This window comes from Perognathus longimembris, chromosome 18, assembly GCF_023159225.1.
Source record: "Perognathus longimembris pacificus isolate PPM17 chromosome 18, ASM2315922v1, whole genome shotgun sequence".
NCBI lineage: Eukaryota > Metazoa > Chordata > Mammalia > Rodentia > Heteromyidae > Perognathus > Perognathus longimembris.
This window is the reverse complement of record NC_063178.1, coordinates 27,130,198-27,154,137: the sequence shown is the minus strand read 5'-3', so window position 1 is coordinate 27,154,137 and position 23,940 is coordinate 27,130,198. Positions and strand designations below refer to the sequence as shown.

The window sequence follows — 23,940 nt, the reverse complement described above, 5'->3', positions numbered from 1 at the left end:
ATAGAGGTCCCAGTGTTGCAACTGTGAGGACTGTGTTTTTACTTATATCCCTCATCTTTCCTCTTCAGTCACACAAGGATGCAGAATGCTAACCTTCTGCAAATAGCAGAAGTTGCTAAATAACCAAGAATCATTCCTAGGAGGCCAACTTAAGCAGAACAGCATTTGTAAAGGAGAAAGTGACAGCTTTGTGGACAATGTTAATTACATAAAAACCTATTAAAATAGAAACTGAACACACTCCTCCAATTTAACAAAAATAAGTGGCTCTGTGAAAGTAAAAATACTGACTTGGAAGAGAGGTCATGAGGTAATGCAATTGTAATCTTCCGGGGTGCTCTATTGTTTTGAAGTTGGAAATGTTGGGGGGGAAGAGAGTTGATGCACTAAGGAGAAACCAGTGTGATTAACGAAGAGAGGAAGGCAGAGATCACATGACCACAGTTGGAGCTAAGGACAGAGGAAGGTCCAGAAGCGCATAGTAGAGATGGAGAGCTGGTTCCCCAGTCACTAAAGCCTCCAAAAGAGATCCTGACCCCTTACTCAGGAAATATTCCCTCCATACTCAAGCCCCAGTGTTTCCCTCTGGAACCCCATGACAATAGGGGTTACAGCTTCTATAACACCTGTCTATCAATGTTAGAGATATGGGCATTTTTCAGGATTAAGCTGCTATAAAACCAGGCTTGGATACAATGCTGACCTCCAGGGCTAGCCTGTGAGAGATCACCAGACAAAAAGCTGAGAGGTCCACATGAAAAGGAGGTACTTGGTACAAAAGGAAGGTTGGCACACAGGCTGCTAATAACTCCAGAATCCATATTGATAGAGTACCAAAAGATAATTTTTAGCTAAAGAATTTTCTAAGTTGTCAGGTGAACATAAATAATGGCCTACCAAAATAAATAATTTACAAGGCACGACATGGCCTTATCACACATATACACATACTCCAGGCAGATTAAAAACACAGGAAAATAATACCATTATTGGTAAAGACTAATTTTCAGTAATTAGGAGGTGACTAACTTAGTGCTCCATGGTGGGAACAGATTGCAGAAGCTTAATGTTCCTTGGCAAGCCAACACAATCTTTCAAAACCAAGTATTTTTAATAGCCATTTATTTTGTTTTCTAGTAGAAAATAAGAACTGATTTTCTTGCTCTGTTAGGTAGCAATTTGGTGTACCTATTCTTTACACCCACTATAACAAATGCAATCCAAACAGGTTCTCAGACTTTTTTCAAATATTACTTATCTGAAAAATCTATGGGTTGAAATAAAAGCATGTACTTTATATACTTATAGAGATAGCTTGCAAACTCCTTTCCCCTTATATAGTAATCAGGGTAATTTTTGTTTTGTTATTTTGGTTAGTTGGATTTTCTAAGTGTATGTCTATCTTTCTTTTCCAGAGATGAAAAGTATCAGCTTGATATAAATAATCAACATCCAAAAAGGAATAGATACTTGTTAGGCAAGGGGGAAGTATTTCTTATGTTAGGAAAAGGTTGTTGTTTTTTATGTTGCCAAGACTTGTTCTGTTAGATTCGAATATACAATAATCTTACTAGCATACTTCATGAGAATTATTCACAAATAACTGCAGCAGGGCTTTGTATCCTATACCAGAAAATACCTTGCAGAATTGGAAGATGATACTGAAAAATAAATGCCATAATAAAGTGACCTGGCAATTACTCACCACCTGTGTGAAACTCTACAAAGTTATTCCAAACTATAGAATATTTACTGTATCAAAGACCTGTGAGATGGTATTTGCATTTTATCACGGAAATGAATATTAAAAGATCAGGAACCCATAAAAATTTTGAGGATTTTTTTTTAAATCAGTGAGTCAAGTTTATTTCACACCATTATTCAGTATATCTCTTCTAAATGACTGACAGGGTCCACCATGGTTAATCCAATTCCTCCATAAATATTTCCATTATGTAGCTTCACTGTTTCCCCAATGTGACCCTAAACCAATTTTCTGTGAAAGAAATTCAAAGTTTAACTTCTCCGTCTCAGAGTTACCACTTGATCTTGCTCCTCACTTCCTCGAACACACTCTTTTAATCACACTAATTTTAACATTCCACAAACTCTTTAGACCAAGCAAGACTCTTCCATGGCACAGGGTTTTCCTTGTGCTGAGGTTCTCATCAGGTGCCACCGCCTGGATGATGAAAGTCTTCAAAAGGCCCAGGTATTGAGGCTTGGTTCCCAGTGTGGGGTTATTGAGAAGTGTTGGCATCATTAAGAGGTAGAGCCTCCTGGGAGGAAGTTAAGTCATTGAAGAAATGTCCTGAAGGAGACTATAAATTGCCCCTATTTTTTCCCTTTCCTTTGCTTCCTGGTGATGAGGTAAATGACTGAGTTCTACCCCATATTCCCACCATTACATACTGTCTTACAACAGACCCAAAGCAAAGAGGCCAAATGATCACAGACTGAAACCTCCAAAACTGTAAACCAACATAACCCTTTTCCTTCATGAGTTCACTCTCAGGTTGTCAGTTTGTAGGGGATGAAATGCGATCAATAGATCAGCTATTGTTACTAAGGCTTCTCCCTACTCCAGGGAGCCTAGCTCCTCTTACTGACCTTATATGCCATCCAGCTGGTGCCTTTCAGGTGGATACAATTTTATGGATTAGTCTCATGTGTCCCTCATGTCTTAGTCCTGTTCAGTTGCCTCCTGACAACTGAGCAGAACGACTCTCTTCTGTCCTCTGACTCTCACCAGTCCTAGATGCACACGTTCTAATCCCCCTTTTAAAGCAAGTTTTCCCAGCATTTTTCCAAAAGGGCTTTTTGTTATGGTACCATGTCATAACATGCCCACTGGAAATGTTTTCTGAACCAGAGTATTCTTCAAAGACAGAAATCATGACTTTTCACTTTTGAACTCCTCTAGGCACCTAATACGTAGCTGTGAAACCAACTCTTCTCAATCAATGATTATTGATTGAAGAATGACGTCATGGGCTTCTTACATGGACTTAGGTTGTATACATCCTGCTGAGGAGATAAAAGGTTCTCAGACAAGAATGTTCAGAAAAGGATGAAAGCTGCAACTGCATGAGCAATACAGAAAAATAGTCACAAAATTCCATTTTTCATATAGACTAGCTTTTGCTTCAATTACTTCTTAGACTTTAGATAAATGTCAAAATTTATCTTCTAAATTTCTTGAACAAATGAATAAAAAGATATATATATGAGTGAATGAATGAATGAAAAAAACACAAAAGCACTTGCCATTCCTGTTTCATAAAACTTAAGAACAGCTAGGCATTATTGGCTCACAACTATAATTTTAGTTATTCAGGAGGCTGAGGTCTGAGGATCACGGTTCAAAGCCAACCTGGGAAGGCCATAATTGAGCTGTGGTTGAAAGCAAAAACAGCTCAAAGACAGTGCCCAGGCCCTGAGTTCAATCCCCAGACCTAGAGTGCGTACACACACACACACACACACACACACACACACACACACACACACACTTCATGAACAAATCAAAAATAATCAAAGTACTCGAGAATCATCCCTCTCAAAAAAAAGTCGTAGCATGAGTAAAATTCCTGTTTTATTCCTATAGTTACAAAAGACAAAATGCATTCTGACCAGAATCTTGTCATATATGTATGCAGATATACATGCTAGATCAGTTATATTAAAGACATTTGAAATTTTGAGCATCATGTTGCTATTTTAAACCCTTTAAGTCTGTGACCTTTTTTAAAAAAAAAAATAGGATGAGGTTGTGTTTATTTGGTGGTAATAATGTTAACTAAGTGCTTCACACTGAATTAATGCATTCCTTCTCTTACCCACATTCAATTTTCTTGGAATGTGAACATTGTTATAAATCATAAGTGTCCTCCCACAGCTGCACTTGACTCCACCTTATAGGCCTAGTCGGATCCTTTAAAGCAGCACTATGAAAGACTTAGACTATCAGGTGGAAAAATACCTAAGCTCTACACCACATAGAAAAAGAGGGACATCAATGGAGACAAAATGTTCACAAATATCAATATGCACAAGAATGACCTGTGGCACTCAGTAACAATATTGATTTCTGGGCTACCCTCTTAGTAGGTATGGGGCCATGCCCATGAATGGGTGATTTCAACATATTCACTATGCCTAAATGGCAGCTGAGCAGGGAACCACAGTTCTGGGACACATGATCTACAGAAAACATCTCACACTTCTTTTTTCCAAAAATTGTTCTCTGCACTATTCTCTCAAGGACTTTGGGCACCCCTGTTGGGGAATTTGCAAATTCAGAGTTGTTCAGTAGAGGCAAAAGAAGGAAAATGAAGCCCTCACTCCAAACAAATTCTTATTTCTTGCTGAGATGACAATAGTACCTTATGCTCTCCATTACACACACAGACAATCACATTAACAGGTAAAAGAGAACAGACTGATGAGAAGTTCCAGTACAAACCTTACAAAGACATGAAATTCAGTCTCCAATGTGTGCACTCTCACACACATACACACAAACATATCCCTTACATTTTAATTCTCTGGATATTGTCCAGCACAGAACTTTGTATTTGGCATAAAAGATAATAAATATTTGCTAAAAGATTGAATTGATTCAGAGTAATAAACTATAAGAAATATCTCAGAAGTCAGCAGAAAGATTCAGGTTCCAAATCACAGAGAGACTGGATAAATGAGATTATATCAAACTAAAGTGTTTCTGTATAGCAAAGGCCATAGCTAATAAGATAAATAGAAAGCCCTCAGAATGGGAGAAAAATTTTACCAGCTATGCATCAGTCAAGGGCCTCATATCTAAAATATACTTACAGCTCAAAAATGAAGTTTACAACTTCAGGGGAAAGGGAATGGTGCGTGGAAAGTGGGAGAAAATAAGAGAGGAAGTAAGAATTCTCAAAAAGAAATGTACTCATACCTTACCTATGTAACTGTAAACCTCCTGTTCATCACCTCTATAATAAATAATTTTAAAAATAAATCCCCAAAATAAACTCTCAAAGAAACAACCACCCAATTAATAAATGGTAAAGACTTTAAAGAAACACTTCTCAGAAGAAGTAAGAATGTCAAAAAGACACATGAAGAAATGTTCAACATCTCTAGCCATAAAAGAAATGCAAATCAAAACAAAACCTCACACAAGTTAGAATGGCCATTATCAAGAAAACTAACAATAATAAATGCTGGTGGGGATGTGGCCAAAATTGATTTCTACTAAACTCTTGGTAGGAAGATAAACTTGTTCAGCCACTATGGAAAGCAGTATGGCGGTTCCTCAAAAGACTAAACAAAGCCAGGCACTAGTGACTCATGCCTGTAATCCTAGGTACTCAAGAGGCTGAGATCCTCAGACAGGATCATGGCTCAAAGCCAGTTCAGACAGGAAAGTCTGTGAGACTTATCTCCAATTTACCACCAGAAAACCAGAAGTGATACTGTGGTTTAAAGTGGTGGGTGCTATGTTGAGTGAAAAAGTTCAGGGACAGTACTTAAGCCCTGAGTTCAAGCCCCATGACCAACAACAACAACATGAACAAAAGACTAAACATAGAACTTCCCTATGATTCAACAATTCTACTCCTGTGCATTTATCCAGTAAATCACAAACCATGCCACTCTAAAGCTACCAGGACAATGATGTTCATTACAGCACTGTTTACCACAGCCAAGATATAGAATCAACCAATTGCACTTCAGTGGAAAAATGGATTGAGAAAATATGGTATATATACACAATGCAATTCTACACAGCCATCAGAAAGAATTATATTGTTCCATTCATAAGGAAATGCTAAGACCTGGAAAATTTTATATTAAGTGAAGTAAGTCAGACCCAAAGGTTGCATAGTTTCCTTCATTTGTAGTAACTAGAATGTGCCTATAAGTCTACAAGTAAATGCACTGAATTGTCAAGGGGAAAAAAATACACTGTTAAATGATAAATTATGCATGTCTCTAGGCACTCACACAGTGAGAACAAAGGAAGATATTCATAGGAGAGGCTCACATAGGCATAATAGCTATGTGCATCTGACCGTATAAAGTAATATTTATGAAAATGAACTTCAGAAGGGACTGGGAATGTGGTTTAGTGGCAGAGTACTTGCCTAGTATGCATGAGGCCCTGGGTTCAATTCCTCAGTACCTCATAAACAAAATAAATAAACTAAAACTCTGAGCAAAATGAACTCCAGAAAGTGGAAACAAGAGGTTTTGTTTTTGCTGCTGTTATTGCTGTTTTAGTTTTTATTTCCTTTTGTCTTGTTTGTTCAATTATCTGACTTTGGGAGGGTAAAGGGGACACAGAAATGGTGGGACAAAGGGTAAACAAATGTAGCAGTGATGCTAGACCCTATTGAAAATGAACTATACAGCTTGGGTGGGGACAGGAAGAAAATATAATACATACTATATATATAATAATATAATATATAATATAATATAATAATAATATAATATATAATACAATATAATATATAATATATACAGCATATATTATACATTATTATAGTTACATATTTAAGTTATGTTATAGCTTATATTATATATTGCACTATGTATGTAACTATATAATGTATAATATATACAATATGTATGTATGTATATATTATATATTATTCTAGTTACATATTTAGGTTATGTTATAGTTTATATTATATATTGCAGCTTATATTATATATTCTGTTATTATATTATAGTTTATATCATATAGTACATTATATTTATATTATATGCTATATATGTTATGGTTATAGATGTTACATATTACACCTTATTTATCATGTGTTATATAGAAATTATATGTGATATACTATATAATATATTATATAATATATAAAATAATTCATAAATATGTTCCATATTATATACTATGTAAAAAATTGGCACAAATGTGTAATGTCTTAATACACATATTTTTGTTAATTACTGCCATCTTTATTTTTTCCCCTTTATCTGCTCTTTTTACCTTGTCTACAATCCAGAAACCAATGTTAACAACCTACAATACATTCACCCATATTTGTCTTCCCACAGATACGTTTATAATCAGAAGTATATAGAGATATGACCCACAGGTGCAGTACACACAAATGTTTCTGTCATCTCCACTTTTCTGCATCTCACTAAACTGCGCACAGGCATCGCTCCAAGGCATTTATGTAGCTCTACTTCTTTTTGTAACAACAGCATGATATTCTTCGTATAATGATCTTCATTTGTTCCACCATTCCCTTTTTCTGTTCTGTTTGCAGCTTTTTGCATGGCTGTCATGGAGATGCATGTACAGGCATGGTCTAGGCTGATAATTTTGTTTCCTTGGGAAAGATTCCCCAGGAGTGAAACTGCAGGATCAAAGAGTATATGTACTTTGGAATCGCAACTGTTTGTTGATGGATTGCTTTTCTTAAACAGCCAGTAATATTTCACATTTCCAGAGCAGTTAATATTTTAATCAGAGTAAAACAAATTGTGTTTAGAATTCAGAGAATACATAACCTTTTGTGCCTGCTGTCTGCCTGTGCCAGGCTTCTGAGCCTAACAGTTCTTCCTCTCCATCCTTCTCATTGTCTGGCCTGACCACCCCCCATAAATGTGGGGCTCTCCGGGATCCTACCAAAGGGCTTTACTAGTGCCTGGATGCCTAGAAGTTATATTCTAATGCTATACTAGTGTGTTATAAAGTCAGATTTTTATTTACCTTTTTCAAAGGATAAGCTCCATAGCTTTCATCAAATTACCAAAGGAGCCCATGATCTTAAGAAGCAGAAAGTTCTACAAATTGTGGACAAAATGTCACAGGTTCTAGGAGAGAAAAAAAATGGGGGGTCAGGAGGAGAAGGGAGTCAAAAGGGCTCCTTCCAAACCAGGTGAAGGATGCTTTCTTTTCCATATTGACTTTCTCAGCAGACCTGAGAGCTGATATTGGCTTCCTTCCAAAGATGGTGAAACATGCCAGTGGAGAATGAGGGGGAAAGTGAAATGAGGTTCAGGAGGAAGAAAGTGTAGACTTTGGGAAAGTCTTGAAAAGCTGCAATGAACATATCAGCCTACCTTCCCATTTTTCTTCCACAGTCACTGACCTCTGACCTCAGAGGCCTCTGACCTCTCACCTTCAGCCCCAAGCAGTGCCAGCAGAGGAAGGCACTCAGTGAACCGACATTACAACGAACTGAAAGTAATTACAGAAAATATGGATGGGCCCTTCAATGAGAGTTCTTCGCTGGCAAAGCAGGAATGTCATGGGCTTTCTCCATTTGTAGTTAATGCCAAGAAAGATTAAATAGGCATCTTCCCACCTCTCAGGAAAGTGTCTAATTCTTCATTCTTGTCCAACTCCCAATTTTCATGGAACTACCCTGCATTCTTTCTCCTTCATCTCATAATGATCATCCTTACCATCAAATGGAATATTATAATCCTGATGACTGCTTAGCATGGCTAATGAATATTAAACCACTGAATTAATAAGATCACTAGTGCTGAGCATAAAATCTAAAACAAAAGACAGAGACAGAAAATAGATATTGAAAAAAAAACATTAAGCAAGGAATGACGGCATATGAGTATAATCCCAGATTCACAGACACCAGCAGGAGGATCATGAATTCAAGGACAGCCTGAGCTACAAAACAAGATGATGTCTCAAATAAAACAAGGGCTTGGGATATAGTTCCATGATAGAGCACTTGCTTATCCTGAACCAGGTCCTGAGTTCCATCCCAAACACAAGAAGAGAAAAACAAGAACTAAGAAATTATGCTCCGAAAATAAGCTCAAGGCAAAGCTCTAAGCTTAAGTTTGCAGAATGGATGGGTATCTGTCCTCAGAAACAGGTGCTAATTTAGGACAGGTCTCATTGCAACACTTCTAGAAACAATACTGTTGTGGTTATACTTTTCCATTTTATCTATGTCTTAATATGCATGGGAGAAATGAAAAAGACACAAGAAATGCAAAGCAAGCTCACCTGATAGGCATCTTATACCTCAGTATCCAGAATCACATTTAACCACTGATAACAAGAGAGCAAAGAAATCTGTATTTTCTCAATCTTTCAGATTTTTCTGAACAGCTAGCTCCCCTTCCAAGTTAACGGTACATTATATATTGATATGTATCAAGTCCACATAAGTAAGAACATACTCAGAATGTCCTTAAAATGAGGTCCAGAACTGCTCAAGTAGTTAGGGTCAATTTATGTCATCTTCATTTCTGATTTACTATTATCCCAACCTTTCATTGCTATATGACAGAGGGCCAGGGAAGAAAATTCTAATTATTCTCTTTAAACATTTTATAATGATAGAAACTCCATTTAAAAGGTATAATCACTCTTTCTGAAAGCTCAAGTAAAGACTTTATTTCAGAATGCAATACAATGATTATCCCAGTAGAAGCCTTTTTTAAAAAGGTAAGGAAGGAAGGAAAAAGGAAAAAGAATGAAGCCCAGGACTGGAGGCATGGCTCATCAGTAGAGCTTCTGCCTAGCAAGTACAAGACCCCAAGTTCAGACCCCAGTACTGCCAAGAGAAGAAAAGAAAAAGAAGTTAACACAAGCATCTTTCCCATAAAATTTATTGAGCCAATTTAATCTTTTACAAGTCCCCACGACCATCAGAATTCCAGTTGCAACATCCTTCTCTAATAAGTGGAAGCTGCAAATGAAGTTTTAAGGCTTGTAAAATGATCATCAGGATAGGTAATTTCTTTTTTTTTTTCAAATTTTGATTATCAAACTGATGTACAGAGAGGTTACAGTTTCATACATTAGGCATTGGATACATTACTTGTACTGTTTGTTACCTCATCCCTCAAACCCCCCTCCCCCCACCCCCTTTCCCTTTCCCCCCATGAGGTGTTCCGTTCACTTAGACCAAACAGTTTTGCCAGTATTGCTTTTTGGGCAACATGGCTCACACCTGTATTCTTAGCTACTGAGGAGGTAGAGGTAGAAGAATTTCAAAGGCCAACCTCAGCAAAAGCATAAGCCCTATCTGAAATGCAAACTAAAAGCAAAAGGACTGGGTGTGTGATGCAGAGGTAGTTCTGCGTTCAATGCTGTACCACAAAATAATAATAATAAATAAATAATGCACACACCGAGGTACTTTTTGAGAAGAGCACATCCAGTTCACCAGCTCTGATGTGTGATGCTAGGAATCCTCATTCCTAAAAGCCCTTTCTGACTTCCAATGTTGCCTGGAATTTTTAGTTTTGTTGCCTGATGCCAATGAAAGGAAGTGTTTTCAGGGCAGCATCCTCCATTCCATATGAATTATTAGGAATTAACAGGGTTATTTCCTGGAAAGTTCCCAACAACCATCCTCAGCATCTCACTGTAAGGCACACTGGACCTTCTATCACATTCCATACCATGTCTGAAACTAAGAATTGGGAATGCACCTCAGGTTTTGCCCTGCCCACCATACACAGTGGCCCTATTCTTTGTTGCTGACTTGAAGGATGTCAGGGGTACACAGGCCTGCTTCTGGATTTTTCCTCCACCTATCTAGTATATACCCTGTAATTTCACCTACTAATAAAAGGAGAGGTCGGTCATGTTTCAGTTTCTAATTAGACTACTGCTTAATTAAAATATTTTAATTAGTTACTTAATTAAGGGTATTAAGAAATACTCAGGCCCCTCGTGTGACTATTAAGTCAATGACATGGAATTGCTTTAGGGTAGTCCCTCTGTGTGAAGAAGCAAAGCAAGACGCTGGACAGAGAGCCACAGTTTTGTGTTGCATCTACTTACTATGTGGATTCACTGAATCAACTCAAATATGGGCCTCAATACAATTGACTGCTTCTAGAAAGTAAAAGTGGGCACTAAAGTAAAAGGAAAGCACTGTCAAGAAAAAGAAAATGACTTTTTCTTAATGTGCCAGGGATTGAACCAAGGGCCTCATACATGTCAAGCACACGTTCTACTGCTCAACTCCACCTCCAGCTCCATGGAGACTAACTTTCAAATTCAAAAGCTACCACATAATCAAAAGCCATTCAACAACAAAACTTTAAAGAAGAGAAAGCATAAAAAAATCAAACCAGCATCGCTCAGACATTTCCCAAAAGCACATTAATAAGTACAGCTATTCTGGTTATTACAACACAGAAAATTCAAAAGAAATCTAATGAGGCATTTAAGGAGTCATGTACCAGGCCATAAATGACTTGAATGTAGGTTATAAAAGCTTAGACAATTGAGATAAGTGAAGAAAGTCAGTGTGCTCTGAGCTGAAATGTTTATGTGAAAATGTAGAAATGCATTTTAACTGAAAACTCTTTGCCTTTGAAAAGAGTTCATGATGTCTCTGTGAGTCTCATGTTTTCACTTCTTGTTCCTTGTAACAGAGCTCATGTTGTATTGTGCTGTGATCGATAGTGCTTCCTCCACAAAAATGAGCTCTCAGCACTAACAGGTGTGTAATCCCAAGGGTTGTGAATACACTCTGTGTTCTCCAATCCAGTTTTTCTCAGTAAATGGACACTATTACTCTTTGCTACCTTTCTTCTTCAGTCCTGTGCTGTACAAAATTAGAGCCACCTGCCACCCTGTAACTGATCTGTCTGTCAACTCCTTTGCCGATCTTAGGGATCTTCCAGTTATGATCTGTGGCCATACCTGAGAGCAGGCTGGGGAATGAGCTTTTAGAAGAATGGCCAGATGAAATGACAGATCTGATTATTATTATTTTAGGTGGAAAAGAATAGTGGTTATGCAGGGCATTTTTTTCTACTAAAATCAGACATCATTAAAACTAGAAGGCACTTTAGGGATTGCCTAATCCAATACATTATTTTACGTCATGAGAAAGGTCAGTGGTGCCCAAAGTTGTACCTAGAGATAAAAGAAAGATTGAAAAAAAATCTGGATCTCCTGGCAGCTGTACTAGTGCTATCTTTCACTAAACAAAGTCCAACTGTATACCATAGTTAGCAATCCCCATTGTAGTGAGATTCAAAAGAAAGGTTTCTACATTCCTGTGCCTGCTCTTCCTTCTCACAAACCCCCTACCACAACAAGGAGGGAGAAATTAAATAGAGCTCCATCCATCCCACTGAGTCCATTCAATCAACTTAGGTCAATTTGGCTTCTCCTGTGTCCCACAACTCCTCCAGGATGATGACTACAAGCACACCATGACAAGATAGGGTCCTGGAGACCTGAGAAGGAGGGAACTCTTGGCCCCACACCCACATCCTCTCATCTCTTCTCTAACTCCTTCAACCTCAGTGGCATCTGTACCCAATGCCGAGTGCACTGTGGGCATCTGACGCTGAAGACTGTGACTGGTGAGCCCCTGGGTGCCCTCTCTTGGCTCAGGCAGATCTTTGCAGTGTGCTTTGCACTCTCACTGAGGTCTAACCACCAACACCTGCTTGGACAACCCACCACTGGTTTCAGGGATACGCCATTCCTACAGCAGTAAGACTCAGGATGCTCCCCAGTCTGCAGCCTCAGCATGCCCAAATGAGGTACCCGGGAATGTTGTCCCTTTCCCACACCATTGAAGAGATCAAGGTAGCAAAAAATATAAAATGCAACTGAATGCTGCTGGTAGGATGAAGCTAACATGCCACGATGTACAAAAGAAGGTAAGTGAAAATGTCTTTGGTGGGGTGATCTCTGCTTTGGCATTTCCCTTCCCCTATCTAATATGCCTCCTCATCTTCTCTCTCTAGAGACTTCAGCCAGAAGAAGGAAGAGAGGTCATTGTTCCAGGCTCTGATGTCTCTGATTTCTTCATGATTTATGAGAGAGGGAGGAAGAAAAGCACATTGATTTAATATTTTAAAATATTTTCCACATCACAGATGTTACATCCATGGCCCCAGAACACAGGGTTCCACAATATCTACAGGGGGTTGGTTCTCAACCTACTCCCTCATGCCTGTATGAACCCCACAGTCATAGATGCTTAAGTCCCTGAAACAGAATAGGGTAGTTATTTGCATCTAACCTGTGCATTCCCATAATACTACCAATCATCTCTGGACCACTTTTTAATACCTCTATAATGTAGATGCCATGGAAATAGTAGTTACACTGAATTACTCAGGGATTAAGGACAATGGGAAAAAGCAAAATATGTTCAGGACAGATGCAATTTCCCCCTTTTTGAGTATTTTCTCCCACCCAGTATGTTGAATACATGGATGCAAAACTCACAGCTACAAGGGGCCAAGTATGCATTCAAATACCTATCCAAGGGCCATTTCTCTGATTCAGGTCCACTTAATCATGGCCTGCTATCCAAAGTATGGTGCCCACACTCTCTACCAGGAGCCACAGGGGCATCAAGGAACCAAATTTGTTGGGACACTGGAAACAGATGGGAAAGATATGGGTTACTTCAGAAAAATAAAGAATAGAACACCAAGGCCTTTGTGATTAAAAGCTCCAAAACACAGTCGTGATATTATAAACTAAAATGCCTTGGCTGCCTTCCTATCTCCTACTATTGACACTTTGAGTCTTACATCATTTAATCCAGGAATAAAATAGGGGGAGAGGGTGGGAATCTGGTTCGTGGGAAATTGTGGAGGACAGAGAAATCTCAAAGGTTAGAGTTAACATCTGTGCAGCATGCCACATTCTATGAAAGAAATGTGACATATCAAGTGAATTAATATTTCTCCTTTGAAGTTCTTCTTCATATTTATCCTTCCTGGATGTGAAATACAATCTTTCATTATTTCCCCTGCCTCAGAACCTTGAAGAGAAGCATGCTGAAGCTTCTCCTTGTGAACTTTTACCTCTATCCACAAGAATGCATGCATTGTAGCTCACAAGAAGCTTCACATGGGATGAAGCACAGCCTCAAACAGGGAAAAAATGATGCAATACACGGCTGCCAAAATTAGGTTCAAAGAGAAAAGAAAATTAAAAGCAAGTATGAAAGTCTTCTTGTCCAAGATCCATAGAACACAGGAACTACTAAGACTGTTCAACTGTTCAAGGTTAGAAGCACGAAGTAGTCTGTTGACCAAAGGGATAGAAAGGATCCGGTGAAGAGCAGAATCAGCCAAGCTGATGAACTGGAGGGGAAATGGAGCACCCTAAGATCCGTGACGCATCTGCCTGCACAAAAGGTGCCAGGCCTCCAACTCCGAGAGTGTTTGAAGACATAATAAAACAGGCTGCGCTCTCTCTGTGGGGCTTGCTGTTGTTGCTATTTTGTCCACAATCCGCCCACCCCCCCCCATGGCCCCCTATACTAGGGACTGAGCCTAGGGCTGAATTCAAGCCCCAGGACAGCTGCATCCACATGCTAACATAACCGTACACACGTGTGCACAATACACACACATACAAGTCATGCTACCTTCTCATCCACACATTCCCTGTGATCCTTGTTTTTATGCTTCTGCGGAAATTTGTAAAATTGAAAAAGAACGCAGATTGCGGACTGAAGACTCAAAGGTTACAAAATGACTTTTATCCTATCCTGATCACTTTAATCTTTCATCCTATCAGCACTCAGATTACACACACTCCATTTAAGAACAGAGATCAGGCCTCCAATCTGTTATTTTCAACATGATGGCAAACAGCTAAAGCCATCCATCACATAAACAATCAAGTGGGGAGGTAGCTAACATTTCATCCTTGTTTTGAGCAGTATTCTCCAAACCTGTGCCCCACAGACTTAACTAGGGCCCTGTGACTGGGAGGAGGAGGAGGAGGAGGAGGTGGAAGTGGAAGAACGGGCCCTCTTCATCCTTCCCCAGCTTCACAGCTCCACTTGGTTCTCTTTGAGGGTTTCAACTAGAAGAATCATGTCTATAGCTTTAAGAATTCTACAGATTTCTTACTCAGAGTATGCAAAACATCTGAGCTTGCCCTTCCAAAAAGAGAATGATGAAAGGGGTGACATAGATCAAGACGCATTGCATTCATTAACTGCTTTGTTGGATGGCAACTCCTTTGCACAACTAATTAAAGATAATAATAATTAATAATAATAGAAATGTGGGCCACAGAGCCTAGAAAAAGAAATATCTTCTACACCAGAATATTAAATAAGCTAAAGAAATTAAATTTTTCCCATAGGGGCTTTTCATCTGGCTTGAGTCATTTTGCAACCAACTTATAAAAAGCTGGTTTTGTTAGGACTTTGGAAGTTAAGACACGTGTGTGTTTGTGTATAGATGTGTATAGATGTGTGTATAGATGTGTGCTTATGTATACAAATACATCTATAAACACATACATGTATATACACACACATACATATATATTTGACATGATGCTCGTCTGTAAACAAGTAATAAAAGCCCTGATGCCACCCAGGTGTACTACAATGTTATTAATTCCATTGGAAGTAAAGTTTCTCTTTTGCTCACTGTTGAATGGGCTGTGCAGGCCAGTTGGTGGCTGGTAAGCACCATTGATGTTACTTCTTTGAAGCAGTTCACTCTGTGATGTCTGATAAAACCAGAGCTGAAGACGATAAAAGAGCTTGCTTCCCTCTCTCTCTCGAAGTCCAAGTTCTAGGGCAGGGCACTCCACACCCACTGCAGTTGGCGACTGGCTAAGTAGATGTCCACAGCCGTTTGCAACTCGGGTAATGCCCGTGAGCCACTGCCTAGCACCAATTCTGAAAAAGCTAACTCCTGGTGTGCTTGCTTATTCTCCAATATTTGATATCATTGTTAGGTTGATAATCTTCCAGACTGAGCACATAGGCAAAATACTGGCAGGGTTTATAGCCCTCTCAAAATGAGAAGAGGGGATGAAGGAAAGAGAAAGAGAAAAAAAAGGAAGATCTATCGTGGCAGGTAACTATAAATAGCTCCCTAATTGCACTGAAAGTGTTTTCTTCATATTTGCTCATTTGATAAGTTTCATGAAGTGAAAGAAAAGGAAACTAATTTTAACCAAACAATTCTAAAATACTGAAAAATATGAAGACTTGGAGCTGTGGATCTATTTGCTTCATGTAGCATAACAAATTACCAAAACAAGCACGTAAAATATTAATAGCCAGATTTTCCACCCAAACTAGTGAGCTGCCTAGAATCCCAGATATCAGAATTCAGAAGGAAATGGTCTGTTGCGAAGTCCAATGAACAGGCTAAAATTAGATCAGATTCTATTACTGCGTATTACCATTAGGAATGATATCTTTCCATGTTTCTGCAAAAAAGAAACAGAAATATTCATACAGAAGTGTGACCTATTCCCCAGAAAAAAAAAAACTAATGGCTTCATCGTACATCCCTTCCATTCAGACTCCCATGCCAGCTCTAATAATTTGCTTGCACACCTTTTCCTGGATTTTGTTGTTGTTTTTTTAAATGTTTGAAGCCATTAGTTAAAAAAAATAGGTGTGTCCCAGAGATACTGTTACAGAGGCTAGCAAGAACATCTCTGCTTCTTCATCCCACCAAGGGTATGAAGGCTGGGCTCTAGTCTTTGCAATCCCAACAGGCATTTCTTCTCATCAAGTAACTGTTACTCAGAAAACTATGGGGGATGTACTTCAAACATGTTGGAAAATAGAACTAAGTCAAGTAATCAAGTATTTCTGTTTATGACACACCCTGGTACTATGTAAATAATGTATAGTTAGTTAATAGTCTCTTCACTGAGCCAACCAGCTATGCAAGAACAGAGCACTAACAGAGACAAGTCACTAACCATAATTGGCTATTCAGACACAGAAAGGAAAAGAACAAGATGAATTGGGCTACATGATACTTCAGTCTACAGATGGGATTTCCCTGAAGCCCTGATGGTAGAGAAAGACACTGATATGAATACTAACTCTGTCCTCTAGAAGGCACCTCTCTCTCTCTCTCCCTCTCTCTTCTCTCTCCTTCTCTTCCTCCCTCACACACACACACACACACACACACACACACACACACACACACAGATTTGGCATTTTACACCAATACCAGCCTCCAACAAGGTCTTTTCATCATGTTAGCCAACAAAAGATCCTACTTTGAGTTGTACTTCCTGTAGTTAAATGGATGAAGTGGCTGCCAAGTTCCACAGAGAGAAACAGGGACTCAGAATGTCCCTTATGATACATCATCCACTGTGGAGACCATTTCACCCCAAGAGACTGAAAGCTCACAAGAACTCTATAAAGTGTGAAGTCATGAGGAGCTCCAAAATGATGTTATCAAAGTCTGATAGCCAGACACCCCTTGCCTTCTCAAATTCAGCTCTTTTCTCCCTTGATGTCAGGAATTCTCAAGAACCATCATCATCATCACCATAAGTCTTCAACCTACTTCATTTGACACTGACAGCCACGTGTAGATGGGCAAGTCATAGACACTCACTGTACAGACACACAAAGAATAAGGACAGCTGAACAAAGGTTGCCACAACTAATAAACAGCTGAAAAGACCAATAGCCTTGCTTCCTCCCTTCTGGGTGGAGAGAGTTGACCAGTAATCTGCGATATTTATTGTTCAACATATTCCTGCAATGCATTAGGCAAAGTCATCTCCTTCAAAATGTTTTATTCCAAGACTGGGTGTCCCTGTAGAAAACTCTGCCATTTAAAATCCTAGTCATAGCCGGTGCACTTCACCATATTGAAAGCAAGTTGGCATCCAAAATGGTTGACTGGGAGCCAATTGTGGCGCTCTAATCTTTGTTCATGCTGTCAATGTGACATATGAGAAAAATATGAATAAAGTGACAGGATGAAAACAAAGCTTGAAGCTGGTGTGAGATACACAGACAGGGTGTTAGCCCCACACGCAATGCAACTGGGTCAAGTTAGCACCTTGTGTTTCCCCCACATATGCAGTGTGGGAAAAACTATTTACAAAACGTTTTTAAATATTGAAGACCAAATAAACCAATATTGTTGGGAAACATTTACTCTGACCAGAACTCCTTTACTTGCCCTAGTCTCATGTGAATAAAAGAACCAAGAATAATCAGAATGATACCAGACTAGAAACAACACAGATTTCAGTATCTTCACCCATGAGGCTCATAAAGGCTTAGTGTTGGGCTCTATATTGACTGGTATACCATAAGTGAAATGAATTCCAAGTTATGCAAATAAGTGGTTTATCATTGTTGTTGTTATTTTCAACACACCATATGAAATTACACCTTTTTTTGTCTTTCTTCCACATGGTTTTACCCCTGGTGTCACTGTAACTGATTTTGGTACTCTGGGTATTGTATATATGTTTATCAGAACTAGGGAAAGGAAGGGAAACATCAAAATGGAAAGACAAAGGGTAAAAGGGGAACCTATACAACAGCAATACTTACAAAACTATATGCTATAAACCAACTTCACAACGTGGGGTGGGGGGAGGGAAACGGTGAGGACGGAAGGTAGGAATAAAACGGGGGATGAGGTAACAAGTTGGATAAGAAATGTACTCAATGCCTTACGTATGAAACTGTAAGTCCTCTGTACATCACTTTGACAATAAATAATTTTTTAAAGTGCAATGGCAAAAAACAAAAAAACTCAGGTGGCTCAGGCCTGTAATCCTAGCTATTCAGGAAGCCAAGATCTGAGGATTGCAGTTCAAAGCCATCCCAGGAAGGAAAGTCTATGAGAGACTCTGATCTTCAATTAACCACCAGAAAACGAGAAGTGAAGCTATGGCTCAAAGTAGTACAGCACTATCCTTGAGCCTAAAAGCACAGGGACAGCACCCAGACACTGAGGTTAAGCCCCACAAATCAACACAAACAAACAAACAACAACAAAACTCCAAAGAGTGAACCTGTTAAAAAAAATCATTAATACCAATGCAATAAAATAGGCCTTCTCAAAATTACCTGGCTCTGCAGTTCACTTTGCTGCTTCAGGCGAAGATTTTCAGGTGTATCTGCCACTGTCGTGAAGGACTGCTTTGGGTAATGTCTGTGAAGAAAATATTTTAAAGAACATGATTAAAATATTGTGGTACAAAGTGATGCTTTATAAATCAGTTGTTTTATCCTTTGCTTCTACCACTATGGAAGAGGTGCCCTATCCTTGTGGCTAATGTCCAATCTCTCTCTCTTTCTCTCTCTCTCTCCTTCACTTTCTCCCTCCCTCTCTCTCTCCCTTTCTCTCTACTTCCCCCTCCCCACCATACACACACACACACACACACACACACACACACACACACACACACACACAATTGCAGGTTCTATCCTGTTCTCATGATCTGTCATTCCAATTCCTCACTCTTTCCAAAACAAAACCTTCAACCCTGGCTTCTTTAGCTATTAGGGACATGCTGAGAGCTCTCCTACTTTTACCATTCCTGTCTTTGCCCTACAGATGGGATTTTCATGGAGCCTGGATGACAGAGAAAGAATCTGATACAAATATTAACTCTGTCCTCTGGAAAGTAACACACACACACACACACGCACACACACATACACAAGAGTTGGCATTTTACACCAATATCAGCCTCCAACGAGGTCTTCACCATGTTAGCCAACAACAGATTCCACTTTGAGTTCTTCTTCCTGTAATGAAATGGAGAAGTAGCTGCCAAGTTCTACAGAGAGAGAAGTAGGGACTCAGAATGTACCCTATGATATATCATCCACTATGGAGACCATTTCACTCTAAGTGACCAAAAGCTGCAGCATGTAAACTGTACTTCTATCTTTCAGACAAACCTCCTTAAAAAGAGCCTAACTACACTTGTCCTTGTTCATCTCTTCTGCAATTCTCTCTTGGATTCTTTGTCTGGCTCAAGTTTGTTTCCAGAGGTTTTTCTCCCCAAAGTCACAATGACTTCCTGTGGGCAGATCTAACACATGTCAGTAATTAAATGAGTACTTCAAAATAACTAGCAGAGAAGATTTTTAACGTTCCCAACACAAAGAAATGCTATACATCTGAGGTGATAGATGTAAGCTAATTATCCCAACGTGATCATTACTTTACACATGTACTATGCTGCATAGTTATGTACAATTACTATGTGTCAATTAAAAATAAACATAATAAATAAATATTTGCAGACAGCAGAAATGGAAAAGGAGAGCGAAGGGAAGATAACATCAGCCAAAGCCAAGAGCCAATGGGGGAATGCAATAAAGCTTGATCATGTTGTATAACATATTATCACACAGGCAAAGCACATGGCAGCCTCTCATGTTCAAAGATGATCTTCCTGATGACGGGGAGATATATTTTCTTATGCATGGACATCTCCAAACATGGGTCCATTGCTGTGGTCCTCCCTACATGATGCCGCACCCCACCTGGCACCCAGGGAACATACCTAGCTGATGGAACTCTCACCACCACAAAGGCCTCGAAGAACATCCTCCCTGTTTCTTTCTCCCAGTCTCTCTCCTGGATGCTGTCCACCTGCCTCATCCTGTGGTTTTTCAAACTTCCTCTCCATCTCAAGCTCTCCTCTCCTGATAGAAGTTTCTTTTCGCCATTCTAGTCCCCAGATTCCCATGAGAGGGTCGATGGAGTAATCTTTTGTTTGCACAAATAAACTCTGTAAAACCTACCCGATATGCACTATCCTTTCAGAAATAAAAGATTAAATATCTTTTAGCCCCTTGGAGGAAGGTGGCTGGCTAGAAAAGATATTCATGCAACATTTTTCTACCATCCTTCAAGAATTTCATGTCCCACAGGAGATCACGCAAGTAGATCTGGTACTGTTAGGGCTTGTTATTTTTAAAGCTATTTTAATTAAACTTTCTCAAAAACCATTACATCAAGTCAGACACCAATGGCTCACACCTGAAATCCTAGCTACTCAGGAGGTTGAGATCTGAAGATTATGGTTTGGAGATAGCCCAGGCAGGAAAACTCTATGAGATCCTTATCTCCAATTAACCACAAAAAGCCTGAAGTGGAGCTATGGCTCATGTTGTGAAATGCTAGCCTTTTGCAAAAGAGCTTAGGGACAGCACCCAGGCCTCAAGTTCAAGCCCTAGTACTGGCACCAAAAACAACCAAACCAAAAATACCTTTACATCATTTTCTTGCCTTGTAAGAGCATATGCAAATCTAATTTCTATTTTTGTAATAATCTAGAGCCATCTTAACAGATATTGTCAAATCACAATATAAAGCAGTAGTAATTTCAAAGTTTTCAAAGTTTAGTGAACCTCACATAGGATCATTGTGGGGGTGGCTTGGGGAGCGGTTGTTTTGTTTTTTTGACAGTACTAAGGATTGAACTCAGGACATCAAACACTACCATTTGAACAACACTCTGCTCTTTTCGTTTGTTTTTGAGATAAGGTTTTGCAGTTTCATGAAGGCTGGCATTGGATTGATATCCTCTACACTATCCACCTAACTACTAAGCAATTTAGGGTGAACCACCATGCTGGGCCATATCATAGTTGTTTTTTAAACAACCATTAGACTGTCAAAATAAAGTTTATCTCACAGAGCACTCAGGCTTAAACGGCCTTTTCTTTACAATTTCTTCTAACTCAGATGAATAAACTAGATCGTAAAGCTGGTTTAAAATGTTAAAGTAGAGTCATTCATGCAAATAAAATCTTGTAGATGAGGTCTCTCTCTTTTTTCCTCCTGAAGTCAGAGACCTCATGTGACCACAGCTCTACATATGGCTGCTAGGCAGCAGCTAAGTTAAGTTAGACAGCTGAACTTGAACATCACTGTTTCTTTGTTCAAATATAGCAGCTACATTCTACTATACACTCAAATCACAATAAAAATTTACCTTGTTTTATTTTACAAAATGTAGTCTTCAAGATACAGTTGCCCAGATATTTTTTTTATTCCATCAGATTTTATTCAAATATTTTATGCATTTGAGCCATTTGTGTATGCATATATATGTGTGTGCCAGTACTGGGGCTTGAACTCAAGGTCTAGGTGTTGCCCCTGATCTCTTTTGCTCAAGGCTAGCATTCCACCACTTGAGCCACAGATCCATTTCCAGATTTTTTTTTTAGCAATTCATTGGGAGCTAAGAGTCTCATGGCTTTTCCTGCCTGGTCTGTCTTCAAACCATGATCCTCAGATCTCCACCTCCTGAGTGGCTCGGATGATAGGCAGGAGCTACTGAGACCTGGCTGTTTGAACCGTTTTTAAAACTGTAATTGAAATGCACTCTCGAGTGTACTGCAAGACCTTTAGTCCACTGAGATCTCCACTGTATTAACTAGTAGATGAATTCATTTGGAGAACATTCTTTAAGAGGTAATCTTCTTTTAACTTTGGACAAGCATCCCAAGACTGAAAAGTAAACTGTTCCCAGGTACCAGTGGCTCATTCCTATAATTCTAACTACTCAGTAGGATCACAGTCCAAGGGTAGCCCTGGCAAAAACTTCACAAGACCCCATCTCAATAGAAAAAAAGTTGGCTGTGGTGACACCCATCTGTCATCCCTACTACACAATAAGCATAAATAGGGGATTGTGGTCCAGGCTACACTGGGCCCTATCTGAAAAGTAACTACAACAAAAAGGACATAGCTCAGCTGTAGAAAACGTGCCTGGCAAGTATGAAGGCCTGAATGCAAAACCCATCCTCTCTCTCTCTCTCTCTCTCTCTCTCTCTCTCTCTCTGTCACACACACACACACACACACACACACACGAAGTAAACTAGAGAAGGATACACACTTTGCAATTACTTAGGTACATGAACTTTCTCCTCAAAGAGCAAAAATGATCCCTATTTATTTTGTTGAAACTTCACTGCCTGTTCTTAGCTTTAATTATGAAGTATTTTTTCATGAAAATAATTATGTTCACCATTAATTAGACTTTGCAGTGAGAAAGCTTTAAAGGATTGGAATTTATAAAATACGAAAGTATTTTTAATTTAAAAAACTTGCTTTTATATGTTTGATATTCACTCTTTCTACTATGTACTACTTGGGAACTGATTTTTTTCTTTGAAGGGCATCATCTTGGTCTGTGAGTAATAATAATTTGGAAAGCTTCTGCAGTTTCTAGAAGACATAATCTGTTAATCTAATGACCAAACAACACATGTACTAACAGACTATACAGACTAACACCCTTAACTATAAAAAGATGGATGCCAATACTCTGCACTATTTCTGATAACCTTTGCATCCTAAATTACAATGAATATGTAAACATGTAATCTACATATAGTAAAGACATAATAGGACAAACTTATCCAAAATGTTGGTTTAGGAATAAAAGTTCAATGTCATAACTAAATAATCAAGAAACTACCCAGGATCATGAGTACTGAAATAAATAAAAACTTGTGGCTTTGGGGATCTAAGTCATATTCAGAAGAGCAAAATTCAGGAGAGTAGGTCTTCAAAAAAATTGTCTATCAAAAAAAAAGTGGGGGCTGGGGATATGGCCTAGTGGCAAGAGAGCTTGCCTCGTATACACGAGGCCCTGGGTTCAATTCCCCAGCACCACATATACAGAAAACAGCCAGAAGTGGCGCTGTGGCTCAAGTGGCAGAGTGCTAGCCTTGAGCAAAAGGAAGCCAGGAACAGTGCTCAGGCCCTGAGTCCAAGGCCCAGGACTGGCCAAAAAAAAAACAAAAAACAACAACAACAAAAAAGTGGAATGGCTTCACTAGTTAGAACTATAATACTTGGAAGAAATAGAGTAATTACAGAGATGGTAGGGCAGGCTAAAGTATAGTGTATAAAAATAATAATCATAAGCCTAATTAATTCTGTCAAACTGAACACATGTGAAAGTCCTGTGAAACTGTGGGTCTCTCAAGGTCATGTCCAAATACTAATGTCCATATGAACTAATCCAACCATCTTCCTTCTGAAATCAGTCTCCACTTTGCTGTGCCCACCCACCAGCCACCCCTACTGAGAAAGAGATAGAAAAGGAAAACCAGACTCCAAACGCACAGAGATGGCCAGTAATCCTGGTCAAAAGTCCAGAAGCAAGCCAGACACTGGTGGCTGATGCCTGTAATCCTACCTGTTCTGGAGGTTAAG

At 39.1% G+C, this 23,940-nt stretch overlaps 1 protein-coding gene across 3 annotated transcripts in view; it reads right to left on the bottom strand.

The window, feature by feature from the left end:
- Positions 1–23,940, bottom strand: part of Nebl (nebulette) — a 310,643-nt gene that overhangs the window by 175,926 nt on the left and 110,777 nt on the right. For all 3 annotated transcript variants that reach the window (XM_048367951.1, XM_048367948.1, XM_048367949.1), the window contains exon 3: positions 18,813–18,897. In XM_048367951.1, the coding sequence (XP_048223908.1) occupies positions 18,813–18,897 (85 nt within the window). The remainder of the gene's footprint in view (positions 1–18,812; positions 18,898–23,940) is intronic.